The sequence below is a fragment of the Carassius auratus genome, unplaced genomic scaffold (genome assembly GCF_003368295.1).
Source record: "Carassius auratus strain Wakin unplaced genomic scaffold, ASM336829v1 scaf_tig00214183_4049273_7079891, whole genome shotgun sequence".
Taxonomy (NCBI): domain Eukaryota; kingdom Metazoa; phylum Chordata; class Actinopteri; order Cypriniformes; family Cyprinidae; genus Carassius; species Carassius auratus.
The window spans coordinates 228,160-250,267 of NW_020527547.1; the positions used below are offsets into that span (position 1 = coordinate 228,160).

At 37.2% G+C, this 22,108-nt stretch overlaps 1 protein-coding gene across 2 annotated transcripts in view; it reads right to left on the reverse strand.

Moving 5' to 3' along the window:
* The window catches only part of LOC113091341 (netrin receptor UNC5D-like), a 169,201-nt gene that overhangs the window by 68,213 nt on the left and 78,880 nt on the right, over window positions 1-22,108 (reverse strand). For both annotated transcript variants that reach the window (XM_026256794.1, XM_026256793.1), the window contains exon 2: window positions 12,635-12,850. In XM_026256794.1, coding sequence (XP_026112579.1) covers window positions 12,635-12,850 — 216 coding nt within the window. The remainder of the gene's footprint in view (window positions 1-12,634; window positions 12,851-22,108) is intronic.

A 22,108-nucleotide genomic window follows, 5' to 3' on the forward strand; every position in this document is an offset into this window, starting at 1 on the left:
TCCTGTTAGTCAAGGGTAAACAAAGCAAGACAGACACCTGTGTTCATGGACACTGAGATACACAGACATCATTCCCTAGCTGAGATGTTCCATCGACAGCATAGTGTGGAGGATAGAATTATGATGGTTCATAATCAAGCCTAATAGATGAAAATATGAGAACTATATTAAAAGGAGGCGGTCTTTCTCTCTGTTTGAAAGATTACAATTTTCGAGCAAGAATATTGACAGGTGAGTTGACAGGTGATATTCTATAGAGACAGCTGACATGCTTTCATCTGTCAGCATATTTTTTTTTTTACAAAGAAAATGCTGTTGACAGCAGAGGTGGGAAAGGGGTCGTCACTTAAATTCATGCAGCCTTGCGTAAATTTTCATGGGTGGGCCTCTCATCACAGAGCTCTACTGAGGAATCAGATCTGTGACCAATCAAATCAAATCACAATGTTACACACCGTAGATATCTGGCTCATAATACAATTAAAGTGAGATTGTTTCATTAGTGTGTATATATATTCAAAATGAATATATACTTCAATCCATTACTCAAGTTGATATTTCATCTGCAACTGACTGATTTCCTCAACCTACACTAATGTGGGATTTTATTGTTCTTGAAGGAGGATTCTTATTTTCAGTTTTATCAGAAATCATTCTAATATGTTAATTTGGTGCTGAAGAAACAATGCTTTTTATTATCAATGCTCATGACAGTTATGCTGTTTAATATTTCTGTGTAAACGGTAATAAAAAATGTTTTATTCAATCCTGGTCCCAGAGAATCCCCAACACTGCACGCTTTTGATGACCCTTATCTGACACACACATTTGTGGTTTGTTTAGATCAGTGACATATAGTTCTGACAGCACAGAATATGAAAAGCAGCACTCAAGAAGAATCACAGTTTTAAGTTCACAACAGAGACGCATCAATCAACAACATTTGCAAGTCACTTTTAATACGCTTTACACCGGATAATGCTTGACTAGCTAGACTCAAAGAAAGCTGCTTACATTACATGACAGCCACAGGGAATGACTTTAGCAGTATTTAAGTGTTTGTACTGACTTAGAACAGAACATGGCACAGCGAGAATGGTGTAATGTTTCGTTCCATGTAATTATTGCAAAGGCTTCCAGCAATTGATTTGTACCTTTTGTCTCCCCTGGTGTAGTGAGGAGAGATTATTTCAGCACCATGGAGAGTGACAAACAATGGAGAACCAGCAAGTGGAGCTGCTGCAGTCATACAGTATTTATTGAATTCCAAGTCAGATTTTTTCAGTTTTCACTTTCGTGAGAATTTGGACAGGACAGTAAATTCAATAAAAGTACTTCAAATAATGGCATCTTAGCACCTAAACAACCAGCAGGACTGAAAGTAAACACGATTTTCTCCTCCTTATCCTTTTCCTGAATGACTGAATCTCAAAATAATTTCAATTGTGACATCAGTGTAGCATGCTATACTTAAATTAAGCGTGAGATTAATTTCATATGAATTAACAGACCTAAAGGAAAATTAAAACTTTTAGAGAATTATTTGTCATATACAGAAGTACAATGCTGATTCATGATAAAGAAAACCTTTGATTTTTGAGCCAGACAGATCTTTAAATGTAAGTTCTATAAAGAAAATATCTTAGGAAATTAAGTTGCACAATTATTGTTTAAAAAAGTGTTTTTAAAGGTGTCTAAAACTGCCACTGGTAATTCTATTTGAAATAAATGAATTGAAACATAAATAAAAATATAAACAAATTGATATATAAATTAATGAAAATGCACATATAATTAAATTCAATGACAAAATAATGAATATAAATAAATTTTATTAAATCATTAGAAACAAACAAAAAAACAAATAAATATGTGTATTTATTTTTATATACACACATTCATTTAACCAATTTTCTTACTATCAGCAGATATTCAAACAAGGAGCTACAACCCAATTGTGCCCTTGAACAGAGTATTTAACCCTAGCTTGCTTCAGGGGGATTTTCCACATAATAAGAGTTGCTTTGAACAAAAGCATCTGTTAAATGACCACTTGCATTACTAATGTGGACATTTACTGGATGGGATTCCAAAGGTTGCGTTCTTCTCTGTGGGTAACAGGTCATTTCTCAACTAACTTACATAACATTGGTGTGACCTCCTCTGAATGACTCATCTCACTGTGTGCATGTGTGTGTTCTTGAGCTCACAGTGGCAAATGTGAAACTTAGCTCAAGGGGTAGAAGCTTAATAGCACATTAATGTCATCCTCCATCACACGCTCATGTACTCCCCACCCGCTCTGCAATGTCTGTGTGGCAGCTCCCTCCAGCATAACTCCAAATAAATAATTATCAAAACAGCCACACCACAAAGTGCTATTAAAGCGATGAAGGGAAGACTTCAAGAATTCAAAAATAAAAAATGACCTGAAAGACATAAATATGCACAACATATTCATGGCAGTTTCTGAAATAGCCCTATTGCGTTCAAGGTTTGAACTCATTTACTTGCTACTCTTTCCTGATGAACAATTACAGATCTTTGAACTGTCTTTTAAGTCTTAAGAGAGATCAGAAATTATAAAACACAGCTAGTTAGAGTAACATGTCCGTTAGGTCACCGTTTTAAGGTTTGGCAGCAATTAAAAATTTAACAGCCTTGCTCACGAATATTAATGACAAACTGTTTAGTTCTAAGTGATTTGTTAAAAGGTAGGAATCAAAAAGCAGCTGGTAGATTAGGATTACTCCTTGTTGGCCGCGTCTTTTACTTGGTCTTAAAGTTGTCTTCGCCAAAAATAGCTCTTAAAACATAATGATTTCCTCACAAACAGGAAGCACTAACTTAAGTTAAAAAAATAAAATGACAGGGACATGTTCCTTCCAGTTACATGTTTGATTTGTCCATGCTATTAACAAATCAAACAAACAGTCTGCAACATGAAAAGGACTGATTTAGCAAATCTAATTTAACTTGTGATTTCACATAATATTTTCCAAACTTACTAATTTTCCAAAGAAAAAAGTAAAAAAAAAAAAAAAAAACTGTCCCGTTGTAGTCCAGACATGTATGTTGCAGTGCGGGTGTTGTGTGTGCAGTTGTCTGTGATAATGCTATTACAGGCCCAGAAAAGATGAACATCAACACTAAAATGCATTTGTGTTAAACGAAATGAAGGGTGAACCCCTGTACTTGTCCTCTTTCACTGCCTTTGCTTTGCAGTCAGCTCCCATTTGTTGTACTGCACAAGTCCTTTCTTTCTCTTTTTCTCTGTCCTTCATTTGCAGTCAGCTTCCATCTATTGTAGCGTAAAGGCACTTTCTCAGAAAGTTTTTTTTTTTGCCCTGTGCTGTCGCTAACAGATGTCAACACCATATCACATGTCAGCCTCTGACACACCACAACTATACTTGCAGTGGTCAGTTGGCTCCTCTTCTGTGACAGAAAGCTTGACTGAGCTACATGAGCAACAACTGTCCTGAAGTTTTGCTGTGTGCATTCACTGCAATCACTCTGAGACAGAGGAGAGAAAAAATTAGTGTAAATAACAGAAGCGACAAAGTAACAGGATTGGTGCTTAACAGCACTCGTAGCACTAAATAAAATACTTCAAACTTTACAATCAAACTTTTTTTTAATGCGGAGATGCCTCAAATCTGAACAAGTCAGAAAGAGAACAATATAACAAGCAAAAAGTAATGTCTCGGTAACGTATGATAATCCTAGTTCCCTGAAGGAGGGAATGGAGATGCCACGTCGGTGACCGACGAAAATGGGATATCGCTTCAATAGACCAATCTACTTCAAGTGTAAACTAAACGAGCCAATGCACATTGACATGCAATTATTGCATCCAGCTGCCGTTTACTCATGATGTTTACTCAACATCATTTCATCCAGGATGTAGATGAGGTTGTTTCTTCATTGGAACAGATTTGAATGTGACGAGATAATTTTGATTTGAAGTAAGAAGACAACAAGGAATGAATTTTATAATGGTGCCATTATTATTATACTGCCATTATTATGAACTCTTATTTTGGTTATTTTTAGTGATGTTTAAACTCAAAATACCTTGATGTTTTCATCAGCTGTTTGAACTCTCATTCTGACAATGCACATTCAGGATTGGTAGTGAGCAAAATGATGTAATTCTACATTTCTCCAAATCTGTTGTAATAAAAAAACTAACTCACCTACAGTATTGTTCAAAATAATAGCAATACAATGTGACTAACCAGAATAATCAAGGTTTTTCGTATATTTTTTTATTGCTACGTGGCAAACAAGTTACCAGTAGGTTCAGTAGATTCTCAGAAAACAAATGAGACCCAGCATTCATGATATGCACGCTCTTAAGGCTGTGCAATTGGGCAATTAGTTGAATTAGTTGAAAGGGGTGTGTTCAAAAAAATAGCAGTGTGGCATTCAATCACTGAGGTCATCAATTTTGTGAAGAAACAGGTGTGAATCAGGTGGCCCCTATTTAAGGATGAAGCCAACACTTGTTGAACATGCATTTGAAAGCTGAGGAAAATGGGTCGTTCAAGACATTGTTCAGAAGAACAGCGTACTTTGATTAAAAAGTTGATTAGAGAGGGGAAAACCTATAAAGAGGTGCAAAAAATGATAGGCTGTTCAGCTAAAATGATCTCCAATGCCTTAAAATGGATAGCAAAACCAGAGAGACGTGGAAGAAAACGGAAGACAACCATCAAAATGGATAGAAGAATAACCAGAATGGCAAAGGCTCAGCCAATGATCACCTCCAGGATGATCAAAGACAGTCTGGAGTTACCTGTAAGTACTGTGACAGTTAGAAGACGTCTGTGTGAAGCTAATCTATTTTCAAGAATCCCCCACAAAGTCCCTCTGTTAAAAAAAAGGCATGTGCAGAAGAGGTTACAATTTGCCAAAGAACACATCTACTGGCCTAAAGAGAAATGGAGGAACATTTTGTGGACTGATGAGAGTAAAATTGTTCTTTTGGGGTCCAAGGGCCACAGGCAGTTTGTGAGACGACCCCAAACTCTGAATTCAAGCCACAGTACACAGTGAAGACAGTGAAGCATGGAGGTGCAAGCATCATGATATGGGCATGTTTCTCCTACTATGGTGTTGGGCCTATTTATCGCATACCAGGGATCATGGATCAGTTTGCATATGTTAAAATACTTGAAGAGGTCATGTTGCCCTATGCTGAAGAGGACATGCCCTTGAAATGGTTGTTTCAACAAGACAATGACCCAAAACACACTAGTAAACGGGCAAAGTCTTGGTTCCAAACCAACAAAATTAATGTTATGGAGTGGCCAGCCCAATCTCCAGACCTTAATCCAATTGAGAACTTGTGGGGTGATATCAAAAATGCTGTTTCTGAAGCAAAACCAAGAAATGTGAATGAATTGTGGAATGTTGTTAAAGAATCATGGAGTGGAATAACAGCTGAGAGGTGCCACAAGTTGGTTGACTCCATGCCACACAGATGTCAAGCAGTTTTAAAAAACTGTGGTCATACAACTAAATATTAGTTTAGTGATTCACAGGATTGCTAAATCCCAGAAAAAAAAAATGTTTGTACAAAATAGTTTTGAGTTTGTACAGTCAAAGGTAGACACTGCTATTTTTTTGAACCCACCCCTTTCAACTAATTGCCCAATTGCACAGCCTTAAGAGCGTACATATCATGAATGCTGGGTCTTGTTTGTTTTCTGACAATCTACTGAACCTACTGGTAACTTGTTTGCCATGTAGCAATAAAAAATATACTAAAAACCTTGATTATTCTGGTTAGTCACATTGTACTGCTATTATTTTGAACAATACTGTACATAACTATTTAAAGCGGATAAAACATCCGCTTTTTTTTTATCATAAACACCACAAGGCAGAGAAAAGAAAGCATGTAGACACAGTGCCAGAGGAAAGATCTCATCATTGTTGTCACTGCTGCCTGGTCGCCAGGACTCAAGGCCTTCACTTCGGGTATGACGGGGACACAAAGAGTCCATTATTGGGTCTAGGCAGCATCTGAGCCCTCTATAGTGTTTGGAACTAGCCTGGATCTGCCTTTTTCTATTTGCCCCTTATCTATAGACAGGAAGCTAAATTCTCATATAGTTTCTGGTCACATTCAATATGATTATTTCTCCACCTACACTTATGTACAGATAGTTTTTGGTTTATTGTTTTTTTTTTTTTTTTTTTTTTTTACCACAATCCACAGGTTACACTCCTAAATGGAGTAGTATGCGGGCCTTATTTGTGTGCTGCTGCATAGAGGTTTCAGCTTGTCATTTATCAATAAAGGACAATAATAGAAGCACAGCAAACAGTGCAGCAGTCGTTTCTTTGGCAAAGCTGTGATAAATGACTAAGCGGAGGATGATTTTTCATAAGATGGTTATGCTCTATAACTGTCCTCATGGGTTGATATTGCAGAGCTTGGAACAAATCAAATCTGAGGTAGTCCTCCAGAATGGGGTTCGTCAAACACCTTTGAAAATTTCAGATCTCTTCCCAAGTCAACACTGAAGAATAAAAGGAAAAATTCTACAAGTATTTATATATTGTTTCCAAAGCAGTATTAATGCTCATGTCAGAAGAAAAGCATGCATCTTGCTGTTATACCAGTCACTGCAAGACCAGCATAAATGAGGTCCTTTTCAACTCCCGCTGAGCTATAATTCAACCGAGCAAATTATTGAAGCACCAGGGAAGCTCAGTAACTAGTCTCATAAACCACATTCATCACTTTAAGGGTTGGATTATTAAGGCATTCATTACATCAGCAACTGATTTGCTGAGGCAAAAACCATAAGAGCATATCATTAGCTGATGTATTAAACATGTTTCTGTCACTGATAATGACACTAATGCACAAAAATATTACATTGCATTGATAAATCCATCCATCCATTCATGGAATTTTGGTAATGATGGAATTCATACATCCGATCACCACCACTTCATATCCCATCATCCATTGCTCTAACTGCACACAGCACTCATTGCACACAGCTGGAACAAATCACATATTCACTATAACACTCAATCAGATCCCTTTCAATCTGCTGTGTATTGTTCTGCATTTATCACTCCCCAAGTGTTAGCTGTTTTACTGAGCCATTCCTTGTTTCTCTGTTCCGGTTCAGTCTCTGTCCAGTCTTTTTGTGTTGCCTTGTTGTCTGTTCCCTGACCTTCTTCTTGTTTATATTGGCTTACCCTTTAGTCAAGCCCTCTGGATACTGTTCGCCAATCGAAGACCCATGCTAGCCCTAGGAATATTCTTTGTCTTGCCTGTGCTATACCTGTTTGCTGTTGTTCCACTCTGCCTGTGTTTTTAATAAAGCTTGCACATGGATCAGCATGCCTCTCGTCTCGTCAGCCCAGTTACAGAATACATGGGCAAACAAAGATCCAGCAACTTTACATGTGGACATTTGCCAGGTATGGACACTGCAAAACTATTATTAGCCTTAAAGCAGGGCATACCCCCGTTTGAAGGCTATATTCAAGAGTCTCTGGATATTGGGTGTTATTCTGATTTGCCAAACTGTGTACTGATAGACTTTTTCTGTGATGGAGTAAATAAACCTTTAAAGTCACGATTAATCTGTGAAGGTCCCCGCTCCGCTCATCTCTCGCTCAGTTTGTGGATTATGCTTTGTTGACTGCTGGCTCCTTGTTTACAGTGGGTGTCACGGAGGAAGAACGCGACACTGTGTCTTACAGAAATGGCGGATGTACTAGAGCACGGTCACAAAATGGCAGACACAACAGCGCCTCCTCATATTACAACTTCCTTTCCTGAGTCAAGTCAAGTCACGGCTGACCTTCACGAGTCAAGTCATGGCTGACCTTCATGAGTCAAGTCAAGTCAAGGCTGATCTTTCTGAATCACATCACAGTGCAGCTGCTCATCCGAGTCACGTCGCAGCACAGCTGATTGTCCTGAGTCACGTCACAGTACAGCTGATTGTCCCCAGCCATGTAACAGTGCAGCTGATTGTCACGTCACAGTGCAGCTGATTGTCCCGAGCCCTATCATGTCTCGTCTGTTCATCCGGAGTCCTGTCCCTTCCTGTCAGCTGCACCCAGATCTTCGAGGTCAGTTCTTCAGTCTCCCAGACTGGCATCCAGCATGAAGGATCCACTGCTGGTGGCAGAACGTGCAGCTGATATCCCAGAACCCATTCATTTTAGCCCTCCTGTTCCTGAACTTATCCCCCTGTCTGTTGCTTTATGGAGTGTTTGGGCTGCATACACCACCACTGGGACTTGTGAAACAGTGGCACCTACTATGATGTTTCCACAGGTTGCGGCTGATGCTGCAGAACCTCCCAATGTAATGGCTCATGCCGTCTTGTCCCCAGAGACGATGACGCCCACTTCAGATTCTCCAGAGGTGGTAGCTCATGCTGCAGATCCTCCCGAGGCAGCAACTTCAGCTTCTTGCTTGGTTTTGGAGTTCAGTAATGAACTCAACCCTTATGATACTGCCGTAGAACCTCCAAAGGTGGCGGCAACAGCTGCAAAACCTCCAGTAGTACCCACCTATGAATTCTCTGCCTGTCACCCCACAGCTATGCAGGCCGTCTGTAAACTCTCTGCCTGTCCTGTTCCAGTCAAGGAGTCAACATCCAAATCCCCAGCCATGCCTGTCAGGGTTACTGAACTCTTGTCCTATCTCAACTCTGCCGCAGAAGCTCCCTTCCTTTTCCGCCAACTCTGTCACTGCCATAGAAACCATCATGGAACTATATACGTGTTCTGTTTCCCCAAGTGTGTCTTATCCTGAATTGTCTGAGTGTCTTGTTTCAGTCACTGAAATGTCTACCAGTTCAGTTTCAATTAATATACCCAATTTTTAACTGTCAACCTATCCCATATCTACCCATGAATCTTTTTGTGAACTGTCTTCCTGTCCTGTTACCCCTGTCAGTGCCAAAGAAACAATTTATGATCTTGTTGCATGCTCAGTTACCACTAGGGAAGATATTTATGGAATTATTGTGTTGCACACAGAATTGCACACAGTTGGAACCAGTCACACATTCACAATATGTAATGCTGCGTTCTCACCAAACACGAATAGAGCGTCAAATTCACATCTACCACGTCTAGTTTGCCGCTTGAACATTTGGAATGTATTTGCGCGTCTAGAGTGAAATAGACACGTGTAAAAAGCACAAATTTAAAGCAAAATTTCAAGCACCTGAGGCGAAATCCTCTTCTTTTGGGAGGGGCAAGTCCTAGCAGGTTGTCTGTTTGCAAGATGGCTGATGTTGAAACTTGCTCATGGATCTGCATGCCTCTCGTTTTGTCAGACCCATTACAGCTTCACATTATTATTTTAACAATAATAAACAACTTGGCTCATAAAAATTTCCATTTTGTGTGCCGAAAAAAATTAAATAAATAAAATTAAATAAAGAGACATTTTGGGGTAGGGCTTTTATAATTTTTTGAAAGTCTCTTACATATGCTTACAAAGGCTGCATCTATTTGATAAAAAATCTGTAGTGCATAAAGCACTATAGAAATAAAGGGGCATATATCCCATTTAATCAAATAGCTTCATAATATTTAAATACAAAAATGGACATGAAATAATGATTTGAAAAGACAAAGATTGAGTGATACAAAAAACAAATACATAAAGGAAAACAGTTGCTTGGAAGTACAGACAATTACACAGTATGGTCATTATTCAAAAACTATATGACTGCAATTAGAATTAAGTTTTGAATAAAGCCATGTAATAATGATTATTATAATGATATGGATGGGCCTAAATGCTTACATATGCCCTATTTTTGAGAGTGGCTCACTATAAAGGCTACCATGGGCACATTAACTGTCAGTTCTTACCAATTCTGAAAACAGACTCTGGAAACTGTTTGACAGCAAAGCGTTTGCACTTATGGAATGAAAGCAACAGTATAATTGTACTGTAATATGAACTTTATCTGCAATAAAACTGTTTAATTTATGACATAAATAGTAAATTAATAAAATAAAAATAAAAAATTTCTGACATTACATACATTTTCCATCTTATCCATATTTGTGCCTGGACCAATCCGAGAACATTTTTAGAGAAATATCAGTTGATGTACCATGGGAAAACTTTAAATTAATTAAGGATTTAAGTTTGTCAGCCATTTGTTTATTTATGAAGAAGAAATCAGCAATATTTATCAGCTATGAATGTGACAGACCCTTCTACTGCCCTTCTGTTTACTATTTTCTGTTCCCAACACAAGCCTGAATGAAAAACAAAACTGACTACATGATCTTAATTTGTTGCCACAATGGCAAACAAACCCCCCAAAGAAAAGCAATAATTGACATGCATTGGCTTCTGTCCAACAGGTTTAGACTGGTAAGTCTTGATCTTCACCTCTTCTAAACTCAAGGGCAATGTGTTGCTGCTTATCTGTATGCCTGGTAAATAAGAGATCTTATCTTCCACTTGCAATGACACTGAAGACCCATGCTCTAATCAATAAAATCCAATTCTTTGTAGATCTGTGGCTCTGATTAGCATCCCTCTAATCCAATCCTCATTTTTGTCATCCATTATGGTGGCATGGTGGGGTGCTATAAAGGATGTTGTTATCACTGGTTATGAGTTTAGCACTGATCCTGGCAATGTGATTGGCCGAATGGAGACTTCCTCTGGCTCTTCTAATTGCAAATCCACTTGGGCCCAGACTGATACATTTCATCGCCTTGGCAACACTGCAGGCAGTGAACCTGGTAATGGGGGAAGTATATTCTCAAGGGAGGAAATTACTGCTTTCCATATTGTAGCTGGACAGAGCAAAAGGGGAGCACGCAATGGTGAGCAACCTGTCCTAAAATCTGCTGTAAATCTACTGTACAACAGATCGCAAGCTAGATAAAGAAACAAAACTTTTAGTGGAATGATTATGACATTCAGAGCCTATTGGAAGCTATTTCACATGTAAAATGCAACAGTTAAGGTTCTTAATTTAGGACCACTGAACCTGATTTGATTTGTAATAGTATGATGAAACTGTGTGCAAGGATGTGTGATATGCAAATGCTCAAGGGTACAGAAAGAAGGAGCAAGAAAACATGTTGCAATGTCTTGAGCATGTATGTACAGTATCGAGATGAAACTGAGATCAGCAAGCAAAAAATCTGTTATAAATCAACTGGGCAGATCACCAGATGAAATCACCACCAAAACAAAAAGTCATCTCATTCATTATTGTGGACAAAAAACACAGGAAAGCTGCAAGGTGAAGCTTGCCAGGCAGATTTCTGAGCATATTATCAATGTAAAAGCAGAAATTGAGACATCTTGAGATGTTCTTTTCAGTGATGATTCTCAATGTAGTGTCTTCTTCCTGTTTTTTAGCTATAACAATCCAGCACTGACTGAATACATCCATATCAGAATATGTATTTAAATAAATTCGTTGTTAAAGCAAATTTTTGTGAAATATCAAATCACACTGTTTGGCAATACATCTACAGAATGTGACATAGTGACAAGCAAGTTTGCCTAAACTTCTCTGACTTTTCCCATATGTAGACGGGAAAATAATTTGTTGTGATTTTTCATTTTCTCGTTATCAAGCCCGCAATAATTTCACAGCACAGCAATCACACAATAATGAACTTACAGAAGCAATTAAGGGGCTATTCCTGGCACGTAGCTTTCTTGTGAGGCAAATGTCTTTGTGGACTAATAATAGTGTGCTTCAGAGAAGCTGGTGGATTAGGTTTTTATTTTTTGGTCATACAGAAGTTGAAATCCTCTAATCATTGCACTGTCGAGTGTACCTCTGACAGTTCCTGTAATTCAGCCTAAATTGTGCTGGACATTATTGCAGCTGGCAAGTGGTCAAGGAAATATGAAATTAATGTTACAGAACTTAAAAAAATACAACATCTGACTTCAAAAGTAGATATTTTTAGTTATATTTTACTTATATTTGTATTCATTTTGTTCATATTTTTAGAGAAAATAGGATTTTTAGCATATTTTAGCACTGATCAGTGTACACTTAATTATTTATATTCCACCAAAATCCCAACTGTGCAAAGCACTGAATCCCAGTGAAGCTGAATAAAAAACAAGTGTGTAAAAAGGACCACAACATATTACAGTTCTGAAACACAACAGCCATAGTAACCATAAAGAGTCTCAATGTTACTGTATCATGACAGACATCAATATAATATTGCATTGACAAATCACCCCAACCATGAACTTTATTTATTCATGAGAACTTCACATTGAGCATCTAAATCTTGCCTGTGATGCAGACTAACTGGGAAATAATCAGCTGTAGTGTGAAGATAAATTCTGAAGCAATTTATGGAATAAAATTCTAAGACTACATAACAGTGAATACATTTGAAAAAAAACATACCAAGTAACCAATTAAATGTCCTTTTATCATATATATTCCTGGCTTTTTTAGAACAAAAAATCTAGATGAGACAGAGGAAAAATATCCATTAAGGACCTAACAGATAAGAGATTTAAGTGTATTTAAACTACAGTTGAACCAACAGGCTTTTATGGACATACATAAAATAAAAAGAAATGATTAGGTGGACGGCAGCAGCAAAATCATATGTGTCTTACCAGTGTTATGGTCTATGTACTCATTTGAGGTATGTTGGTTCTGATGGACCCATTCCCCATTACATTTGAAGAAGATCTGCAGGGCAGGAGTGGCACGGCAGCGCAGCTTGATTGGATTATTTTTGATTATGTAAGCATCCTCGGGCTCTTGCAGGAAGTGAGGTAATGTCCCACCAACGGATGACAGAGAATCAGCAAGGGTATCACTGACGGCTCCTGTGAAATCAATCAACATGTAAGAACTGAGCACAGTTTTCTAGCACATTTATTCTGATTTTAAACTCAAAAAATCTTAATTTTATGCCCATTTTTGGATCCTTGAACATCCCAGACACAAAAGTTGCATGTGTACCTTTGTGCTTAATTTTATTTTATTTTTTTAATGAAAAATTATATCACAAACTTTGAATCTGATCTATATTTAATACAGCTTCAGGTTTGTAAATATGCTGCTTTTCCTCTGGGAATGTTCTCAGCTTCCCATTGATTTAAAACTGTGTGCCAAAGAGACTATTTCACTAAAACAATTCAAACCATTTTCTACTTTAAAAATGCATTAGCTTTCCCTGAGTGCTTTTGTGATGAAAAGAATAAAATTATTTGGAAAAGAGTGCGACTGATTGATTTGTGTTGGACTGATGAGCTAAAATGCATATCAGTGCAGAAGAAAGTGAGAATGCTCTTCCTTGGGCAGAGTGTTCTTTTTTTCTTCTATCATTCTTTTTAAAGAATCAAATAGCAGGCACACCAATAGAGATGGAGAAAAGACACAAGACAGGGGTGTTAAGGATGGAGGGAAATTAGAAAGATTTTATTTGGAATTAATTACTTGAAAGCCATTTTAATAATTGCCGATACCATCTTTGACACTCTGAAAAAAAACTCTCCACCCATTAGAGCCCAGCCATTTATAGTGGGGATGCAACAGTCTGGATTTTTGCACCTGATACTGAGAACAGATTTCTTGTCATGGGGACTGGCCTATACCAGTGCCGATTCTGATGCTTCAAGCCCTTTGTCTTTCTCTTTCTTTCTCTCTCCGGATGCTCACCAGTGCAACTTATTGTTCCCTTAAAATTATGTATTTTCTCAGTTTAAACATTTGATATGTCATCTATGTTGTATTCTGAAACTTCCACATCATTGCATTATGTTTTTATTCACAATTTGTATAGTGTCCCAACTTTTTTGGAATCGGGTTTGTAAATGCATTCTGATTATTTGCAGGTGGGTCATTGGTGGATAAAATAATCATATTTGATGCAAATCTATGATGTTTTTTCATCAGGCAGATGATATTGTGTGTGTGTGTGTGTGTGTGTGTGTTTGCCTGAACAGTTGCAGTAACAGAAATGGTGACATTCCAGATAAAGTTTGAAAGGAATAAAGCCTGTGTTAATGCTACTGAGTAGGCTAATATGGCCAAAGAAGATATTTTGTTTTACAAATAAATGTTTCTTCTGTGAGTGAGTAAACATGATGATTTTCACATCATTTTGAAGCAAAGATTGTAGGCTTCAAGCTCTAGGTTTGACAGTCTTGTGAACAAATGTTCTGTAAGTTTTATGACCTTATTTCAGTGACTTTTTGTTTTTCACTAACCACGCATAAACTTTGTTTTCACAAAAACAAAATCATGTACAGTTTGTACTGAATACAGTGTTTTCAGACTTAGCCACTTATATGTTTAGAAGCAACTTAAAAAAGCAAAAAAGTCAGGGCTTGTCAAAACTTCTCCAGGCCCCCAAAACCCCTAGTCCTCAGACATCAACATGTGCACACGTGCTATCAGCACCCGGGTGATGACGGAAGAAATGACTGCTCATATTCCAACATACAACATTCACATTGAACAAGAATGCATGGTTTGTCTACGTTTTTTTTTTTTTTTTTTTTTTTTTTATCAATTTTGTTGTAATGTCTGGGAAGCCAGAATGCGTATCCATCAACAGAAACATATATTAGCTGAACCCTGTTTGTTCATGCATTAATTGTGCAGCCCTAGAGGAAACTAGTTGACGTAATTAATCATGTTATCTGCCTCGGCAGTATTTATTTCAATACAAACTAATGGAGGGTGGGTCTCTGTCTTGATCGGGGGGGAAAGAGGGATAAATGAAAATGACACAGATATATAGTTTATGTAGGACCTGGAAGTATTTATTTTGTGATTGGTGCTAAAACGTCATCTGTACGAAACACCATTGTGTACGGAACATGATGTTACCCAAAAAATTCCCAAACTTCATCTATTTCAACTGGGGAAAAAGTTCCAGGGATTCACATCCTTGCTCCTTCGACCATCCCACACATAGGTGACTCTCACTCGCACCAACTGTTACACTCCTCGCTACACACAACTGAGGGAGTCCTGCATTTCCCGTCCTTGAACTCACATAAAGAAAATCTCTGCATACTGTAGGAAAAAGATACTGATAACTACACATTATTTAAGGCTATTTCTATTCATTACGACATTGATATATGTACTGTTGTAGTCAAGTAAACTTAATTAACTATGCTTCCACCGTTGTGAGCCTATGCACTCCTCTAAACTGTCTGGGTGCTGCACTGCTCTCGCGGTTGACTGGTTTCTTCTTGTTTCTTTTCTCAGTCTCATACATGCTGCACAAGTTAGCCATGCCAACTTATTTACATGCCACGGTATACACAGAATAAAATAAAAAAAATCTGTTAAGGTTATATACTGTCATTCCGCCCAGCCCTAGTTCATTTTATGCCCTTCCAAAAGCTTGGTTGGGAAAACAAATGATTTTAACAAAACAGGCCTGTAGCTTCAGTCGCATGCCATCATGTCACTTACATTGTGTAAAACCATGAATATCCACTGAATTTTATTCCCATGATAAAGGGAGAAATAAGGACAAATTCTGCTGTGCAGTGTTGCAGATAGGTCTGTGACAAGATGAAAATTGTATCATGAGCTGAATACGACGACATCACTTCTCTCCATTACAGGAGGTCAGTGGTAGAAAAGGCAGCTGTAACCTTTGGATATAATTCTTTATTCTGTCTTGTAGATCTGTATTTGCTTGTTTTCCATTCATGCAAATATTTGCCCTCAACATCACAAGGTATTTCTCTCATTTACATAGTAGTACTCCCTATGAGTAGTCTGGTCCTTTCTTTTAGTTTTACCAGCAAAAATCTCCCACATTCGTTGCACAAATTTCAGTGATGAAACAGACAGCATCATACTAAACTTCAGCAAAAAAAAATAAGATGAAAAAACAATAAAATCTAGAAAACATTTCGAAAAATGAAAAAAAGTCATTAGCAGAAACTATGTGAGAAAGAGTAGATAGATACATAGGAAATATTATAAGAAAGTAAATGGAACACAAGGTGAAGGTTAAAGCCAATTCTTATCAGTATGATTATGTTTTTGACCTCTTGCTCTGTCATCTAAATGCAAACCTGTATTGATCTGTACAAAACTAATACTATTAATATATTAGTACAGCAGAACGGCTTACAAAAGCCCCTTTACATTATGGGCCAATTGGTGAATGTGCAAGATAACTTTGTACTTTGACTTTGTCAGCATATATTTAAGTAATTACATGACTAGTGACTGCTGTTTCAACAATGGAGGCAAAGGCATTTTAAAGGGATAGTTCACCCATAAATTAAAATTGTCATTATTTATCTACTTGCCCTCAATGTTTTTCCTGTCTGCTTTTATTTTTTTTGTTATTTTCTTTCAATGAAAAACAAACAAAATAAGATTTTTTTTTTCAACTCACTTGAACAATGATCCAGTCAGAGAAATTCCAGATTTAACATCTCTCCAAGATTATAAGCAAAAATTTACCAAAATTTCAGTGCATTTCTCATACACAACTTTTCCACACACAACTTTTGCATTTTTGTCATTTGTACGGGATAATGACATGAGGATGGGTAAATAATGTATATCTGACTATCCCTACAGTTAATCTTCTAGGATTTAATCCACATCAAGACAAGTAGCAAGACAACAATACAGCTGACCATCATAAAACACAACCCAATTATAAACACCTTTCCATGTGGAAATTTAATGAGTTACAGTAATGAAGTTTAAAAGAATGAGAGTGTGTAGAGGTTAATAGACCCATCCATGTACAACTTTAACTTGGTATGAGTTCACAATGATTCCCAGAGTGCTAATTGTTGGCCTTATCCTTTTAGTAGTGCCTGCACACTTACTGCAGTAAAAGGTAATAGATAATTTGAACAATTCATGCTCTATAAAAACAGCAGAGCCAATTCTTGCTGCTCCTCCTATGACAGATGAGCATAAAGACGAGTCCTAATGACTCTAACAAGCAAGTCATTCATTTTCTCATTATGCTAATTAATTTTAAAGGGGTCATATTATGTTGCTAAAAAGAACATTATTTTGTGTATTTGGTGTAATGCAATGTGTTTATGCGGTTTAAGGGCCAACACCACATTATTTTCCATACTGTACAGTATTGTTTCTCTTCTAAGCCCCACCTTTCTGAAACATGTAAATTTTTACAAAGCTCATTGGTCTGAAAGGCGAGATGAGCTCTGATTGGCCAGCTATTCAGAGCTTTCTGATTGACCGAATACCTCAAGCATGTGACGGAAATGTTACGCCCCTTAACATACCATTATGCCGTGTCCAGGTGTTCTAAAAAATAATGCTACCTATCAGATTATGCTACCAAAACTTTTATCCTACTGTAAGGGTAGGTTTAAGGTTGGGGTAGGTCAGCGGTTCTTAATTCCAGTCCTTGCACCCCCCCTGTTCTGCACATTTTGTATGTTTCTCTTATCGCTTCAGACATTTGTTCTTTTCAAACGTAAGTGCCCTGCGAAGTGGACATCACAGGATATTCCACCTTGATTCCAGTTCAAAGCGAACGTATATTTTCCATTCAAAGTGCATTTGAAGTGTGCAAGATGTGAATTTAAATTGTATTCATTAACAGAGATATAAGATGTCACACTTGTCCATATGTGAAGACGTTGCGCAACGCAAATCCATGAATGAATGTTCTGAAGTGAGGTAAACTATGGAGTCAATATAATGCTGCTTACATATGCCAAAAAAAATTGCTAATTAAAGTACTGAGAAATTAAATGTGCTTTTTGCAAACAAAAATAAAGAATTGCAAAACATAAATGAAACAGCGATACATATGCAATTCATATTTTCAATGGCCATATCTACTCATTTATTTGCAACGCTGCTTTTATTTTGTGTTTTAGTCTAGTTTGAGCTTTCGATACAGTTTTCCCTTTGCGCTTCATGTTTCTGCGAGTCTCATTTTCTGGCACTTTTTCATGTGGGGGTGGAGTCAAGGGACGGGGCGTGTACAACATGCCTACATCGGCCCGAGATGCAGTTCACTGATCCAGGTCCATGATGAGCAGAGGCTTGCGAGTGGATTGGTTTCCTCTATTTTCATTGTTAATCTGCAGCCTTGCCTGTACACTCTTAAAAATAAAGTTGCTTCACCATGCCTCAGAAGAACCTTTTTATCTAAAATGTTCCATAAAGAACCTTTAACATCTGAAGAACCTTTTTGTTTGACAAAAGGTTCTTTGTGGTGAAAGAAGGTTCCTCAGATTACAAAAAGGTAAGAAAGAGATGGTTCTTTAAAGAAATTTTAACTAAATGGTTCTTTGTAGAACCAAAAATGGTTCTTCTATGGTATCACTTTAAGAACCTTTTGAAGCTCCTTTATTTTTAAGAGTGTACCTAGTGAGTTTATATTTATAGCATTTTGGAACCAAACTCTTTAAATATATACAGGTGCTGGTCATATAATAAGAATATCACCAAAAAGTTGATTTCTGAATTTGGGATTTTCCTTAGTTGTCAGTTAATCATCAGAATTAAAAGAAATAAACATTGTCTGTGTGTAATGAATGAATATCATATACAATTTTTACTTTTTGAATGGAATTAATGAAATAAATCAACTTTTTGATGATATTCTAATTATATGACCGGCACCTGTATATAAATTATATATAGAGATTACCATCTAAATCCAGAGATGTATAGTAACGAAGTAGAACTACTTCACTACTGTACTTAAGTACTAAAAGGCGGTATCTGTACTTTACTAGAGTATTATTTTTTTCTCCTACTTCCACTTATACTTCGGTACATATTTTCGCTGAGTTTAATACTTTTACTCCGATATTTTTTTTATGTGCTGCATCGTTACTCGTTACAATTATAATAATGTTACGAATCATTCCATTACAAACCACTGCCAGAACTGTAGATGGCAGGTTTGATGAAGCTGGCACATCATTAAGCGAATCAAGCGAGACTGCGCATGCTGACTGAACTGCTGTTAAGAGAGAGATGAACACCGAGCCGAGCCAGATAATGACTCGTTCACGAGTCAAGAACCGGTTGCATCGGTTTTCGGATGACCAGTCGAACTGTTCTTTCTGACAGTTCGATTCAATAAACCAGTTGAAGAAAACAGTTCACCGATTCTTTTGCGCTCGATGCAATGGCGTCATTGGCGTTGACTGCACATGGGCTCATAACATTAACACAGAATCAGAATCAATCACCAAAAGAATCAGTTCGGTTCAGACGCTCTGTGTCTGTCTGGTTCACGCTAAGTCACACATGCGCAGTATCATCAGCTCCTCGGTTCACGAATCGGACGCGTCTGACAGAAACGGTTCTTGACTCGTGAACGAGTCATTATCTGGCTCGGCTCGGTGTTCATCTTCAGTTCTCTCTTCACAGCAGTTCAGTCAGTGTACTGTTTGAGTCAATGAATTACTCCGGGATATTGGTTTGTTTTAACTCAGAGGGAGTGTCAGACACATTAAACAAGTTAACAGCTTAATTCATCTGTGGATTAATGTGTATTGGGGACGCGAACTGTTTAAAACGATTCAGTTCGATTTGGTGAACTGGTTCAAAAAGATCCGGTTACATCTAATGATTCGTTCGCGAACCAGATATCACAAACTGCTTTGTTTTTAACTGTCTAATAACAACAGACACGGAAGAGAAGACAATGTTGAATAAAGTCTAGTTTTTGCTATTTTTGGACCAAAATGTATTTTCGATGCTTCAAAAAATTCTAAATGACCCTCTGATGTCTTACGGGTTTGAAACAACATGAGGGTAAGTTATTAATGACATCATTTTGCAAATTGGGCTAACTAACCCTAGTAACCGTTTTTTGTTTACAAGAAGTCACAAAGGAATTGTGATTGTCCTTTAGGTTAATCATTTGAAATAGTAAAAACAATATGTTCAAACTTTTGACTACTTTCTTTAATAGCTACATAACACAATACTTCTACTTTTACTTTCAGTACTTGAGAAGTAAATTTTAAAATAGACTACTTGCAATACTTAAGTACAAAAAATGTTGAATACTTTAGTACTTCTACTTAAGTGTGGTGCTTAAAGAGCACTTCTACTTCTACTCAAGTCACTTTTTTGATAGAGCACTTGTACTTTTACTCAAGTATGGTTCTCTAGTACTTTATACATCTCTGTCTAAATCGCTTGTGATGTTTCCTTGAATGCATTTAAGACTTGTGTTTTAAAAACAAGTGATTTAAAACCATTAAGTAATCATTAAGCGCAATAAGCAGTCATTTTTGTATATAAGCGCACTGTCTGAGAGATGTCTAAATGCATACACCTAAAAAGTGCACGAAAAGATATAATATTTTTGAGGTCGGATGATTTTTGGCATTTTGAAATGAATCCTCTTTTAAACCATTACAGCGTACAAAATAGGGCTGAAACGATTCCTCAAGTAACTCGAGTAACTCGATTACAAAAATTGATTGATGCCTCGAAGCATCTTTTAATTTATTTTAAAACTCACGTCATGTTCTTTAGCAATGATTTTTTTAAATGTGACAACGCATTTACGTCACCCATACTGCAAGGAGTATGAAAGGAGTAAGAAATCACATACTGCAAGGAGTCAGCAGTGTTTTGATTTGAGGGCGTGGGCAAACGTAAAGAGAACGTCGTGGTGTGTGTCTATTGCAAGATAGGACTGGCATACCACAACTAGGGCCCTATGATTTCCGCGATGCAGAAAACGCGGGGTAATCGCGGAATCCAGTCATAAAAACAGTTTACAGTTTAACGCAGAATGGCACGGAATTTGCCACATTTTGAATGAATTAATCAAAAATAGGTCATTGCACTTACATCAAATCACGATATGGACTGAAATCTGTAAATATTAAGCCGGAACAATCTATTTAAATATGAATCCTGCATGTTCTGCATGTCTCTGTTAATAAATGGCGGAGAAGCGTTTCTTCCTGTATTACACACACTGAAGCGCGCGTGACGCTCGCGGTGATTGCAGTGTCTGCTGTCTCACTAAATAAGATGTGAACACATGAACAATATCTCCAGAACTGCTTTGACAGTCAATTCATGAGCATTTGACCATTTGATTTGAGTAAAACTAGCGTCACATCACATACACAGAACTGTAAAGGTACGTCAACCCGTCAAAATAAAAGACTTGTCTAGTTTAAAGTAAAGTATTTGCCAAATATGTATTACTATTGTTAAGCAGAATGTACATAGCCTACTACTAAAAAAAAATCTAACATTATTTTTTTAAGGTTTAATCACACAACATTTCTTCCATGTTTTATTTTTAATAGTAAATCCCATTTGTTTACCAAAAAGTTAAGTTTGCTTAATTTTCAATAATTAAAAGATAAATTAAATGTGTTATGTGTTTAATGTTTAATGTGCATCTCAGAAAAATGCTTTATTCAGAACCCGAACTGAATGGCACTTAAATGCACTTAATTCATCTGTCAACTTTATTGTCATTGTTCACAGTACAAGTACAGACAGAGAAACAATGGGTAAACTAAATGGGTTACTAAAATATTTGATAGCTACAGCCCTAGTACAAAACAGCTGTAGCAAAATGGCAGAAACTGCATTTGAATGAAACGAGAATGAGACTGCAATCCTGGGATGTCATAATAAAATAATTTTACACAATTTTGAATCGAGTTTTAATATTTTATCTACTTAAACGCAAAGCTTCCACCAAGAAAAAAAGTTCAAGCAAGAGTACAGCGCCTACTGCTGCTACCCAGATGAGCCTGTGTTATTAGATTTTACCCGTTATTATCTAGGCATAATATACCTCGGAATGTCGCGACTGACCAATCAGAATACATTTTTCCACAGAGCAGTGTAAAAATGGCTGATAAAGTAGTGTTTGTGAGAGCAGCACTTAACTGATTACAGCCGTTACCAGGGAAACTACTAAATCTCCTGCTCAAACAGTGCCTCCTGCTGTCAGAGAATGAATTTGCGTTTGCAAGTCTGTGAGAAACACTGGTGTCTGTCAGCAAACAAACAAAAAGCATGCTTCAGAATGGTTTTGAGAAGCAAAAGTTTTGTAGTGCTTAAGTTTTGTATTATTACTATGAATTAGGCTACTACTACTATTA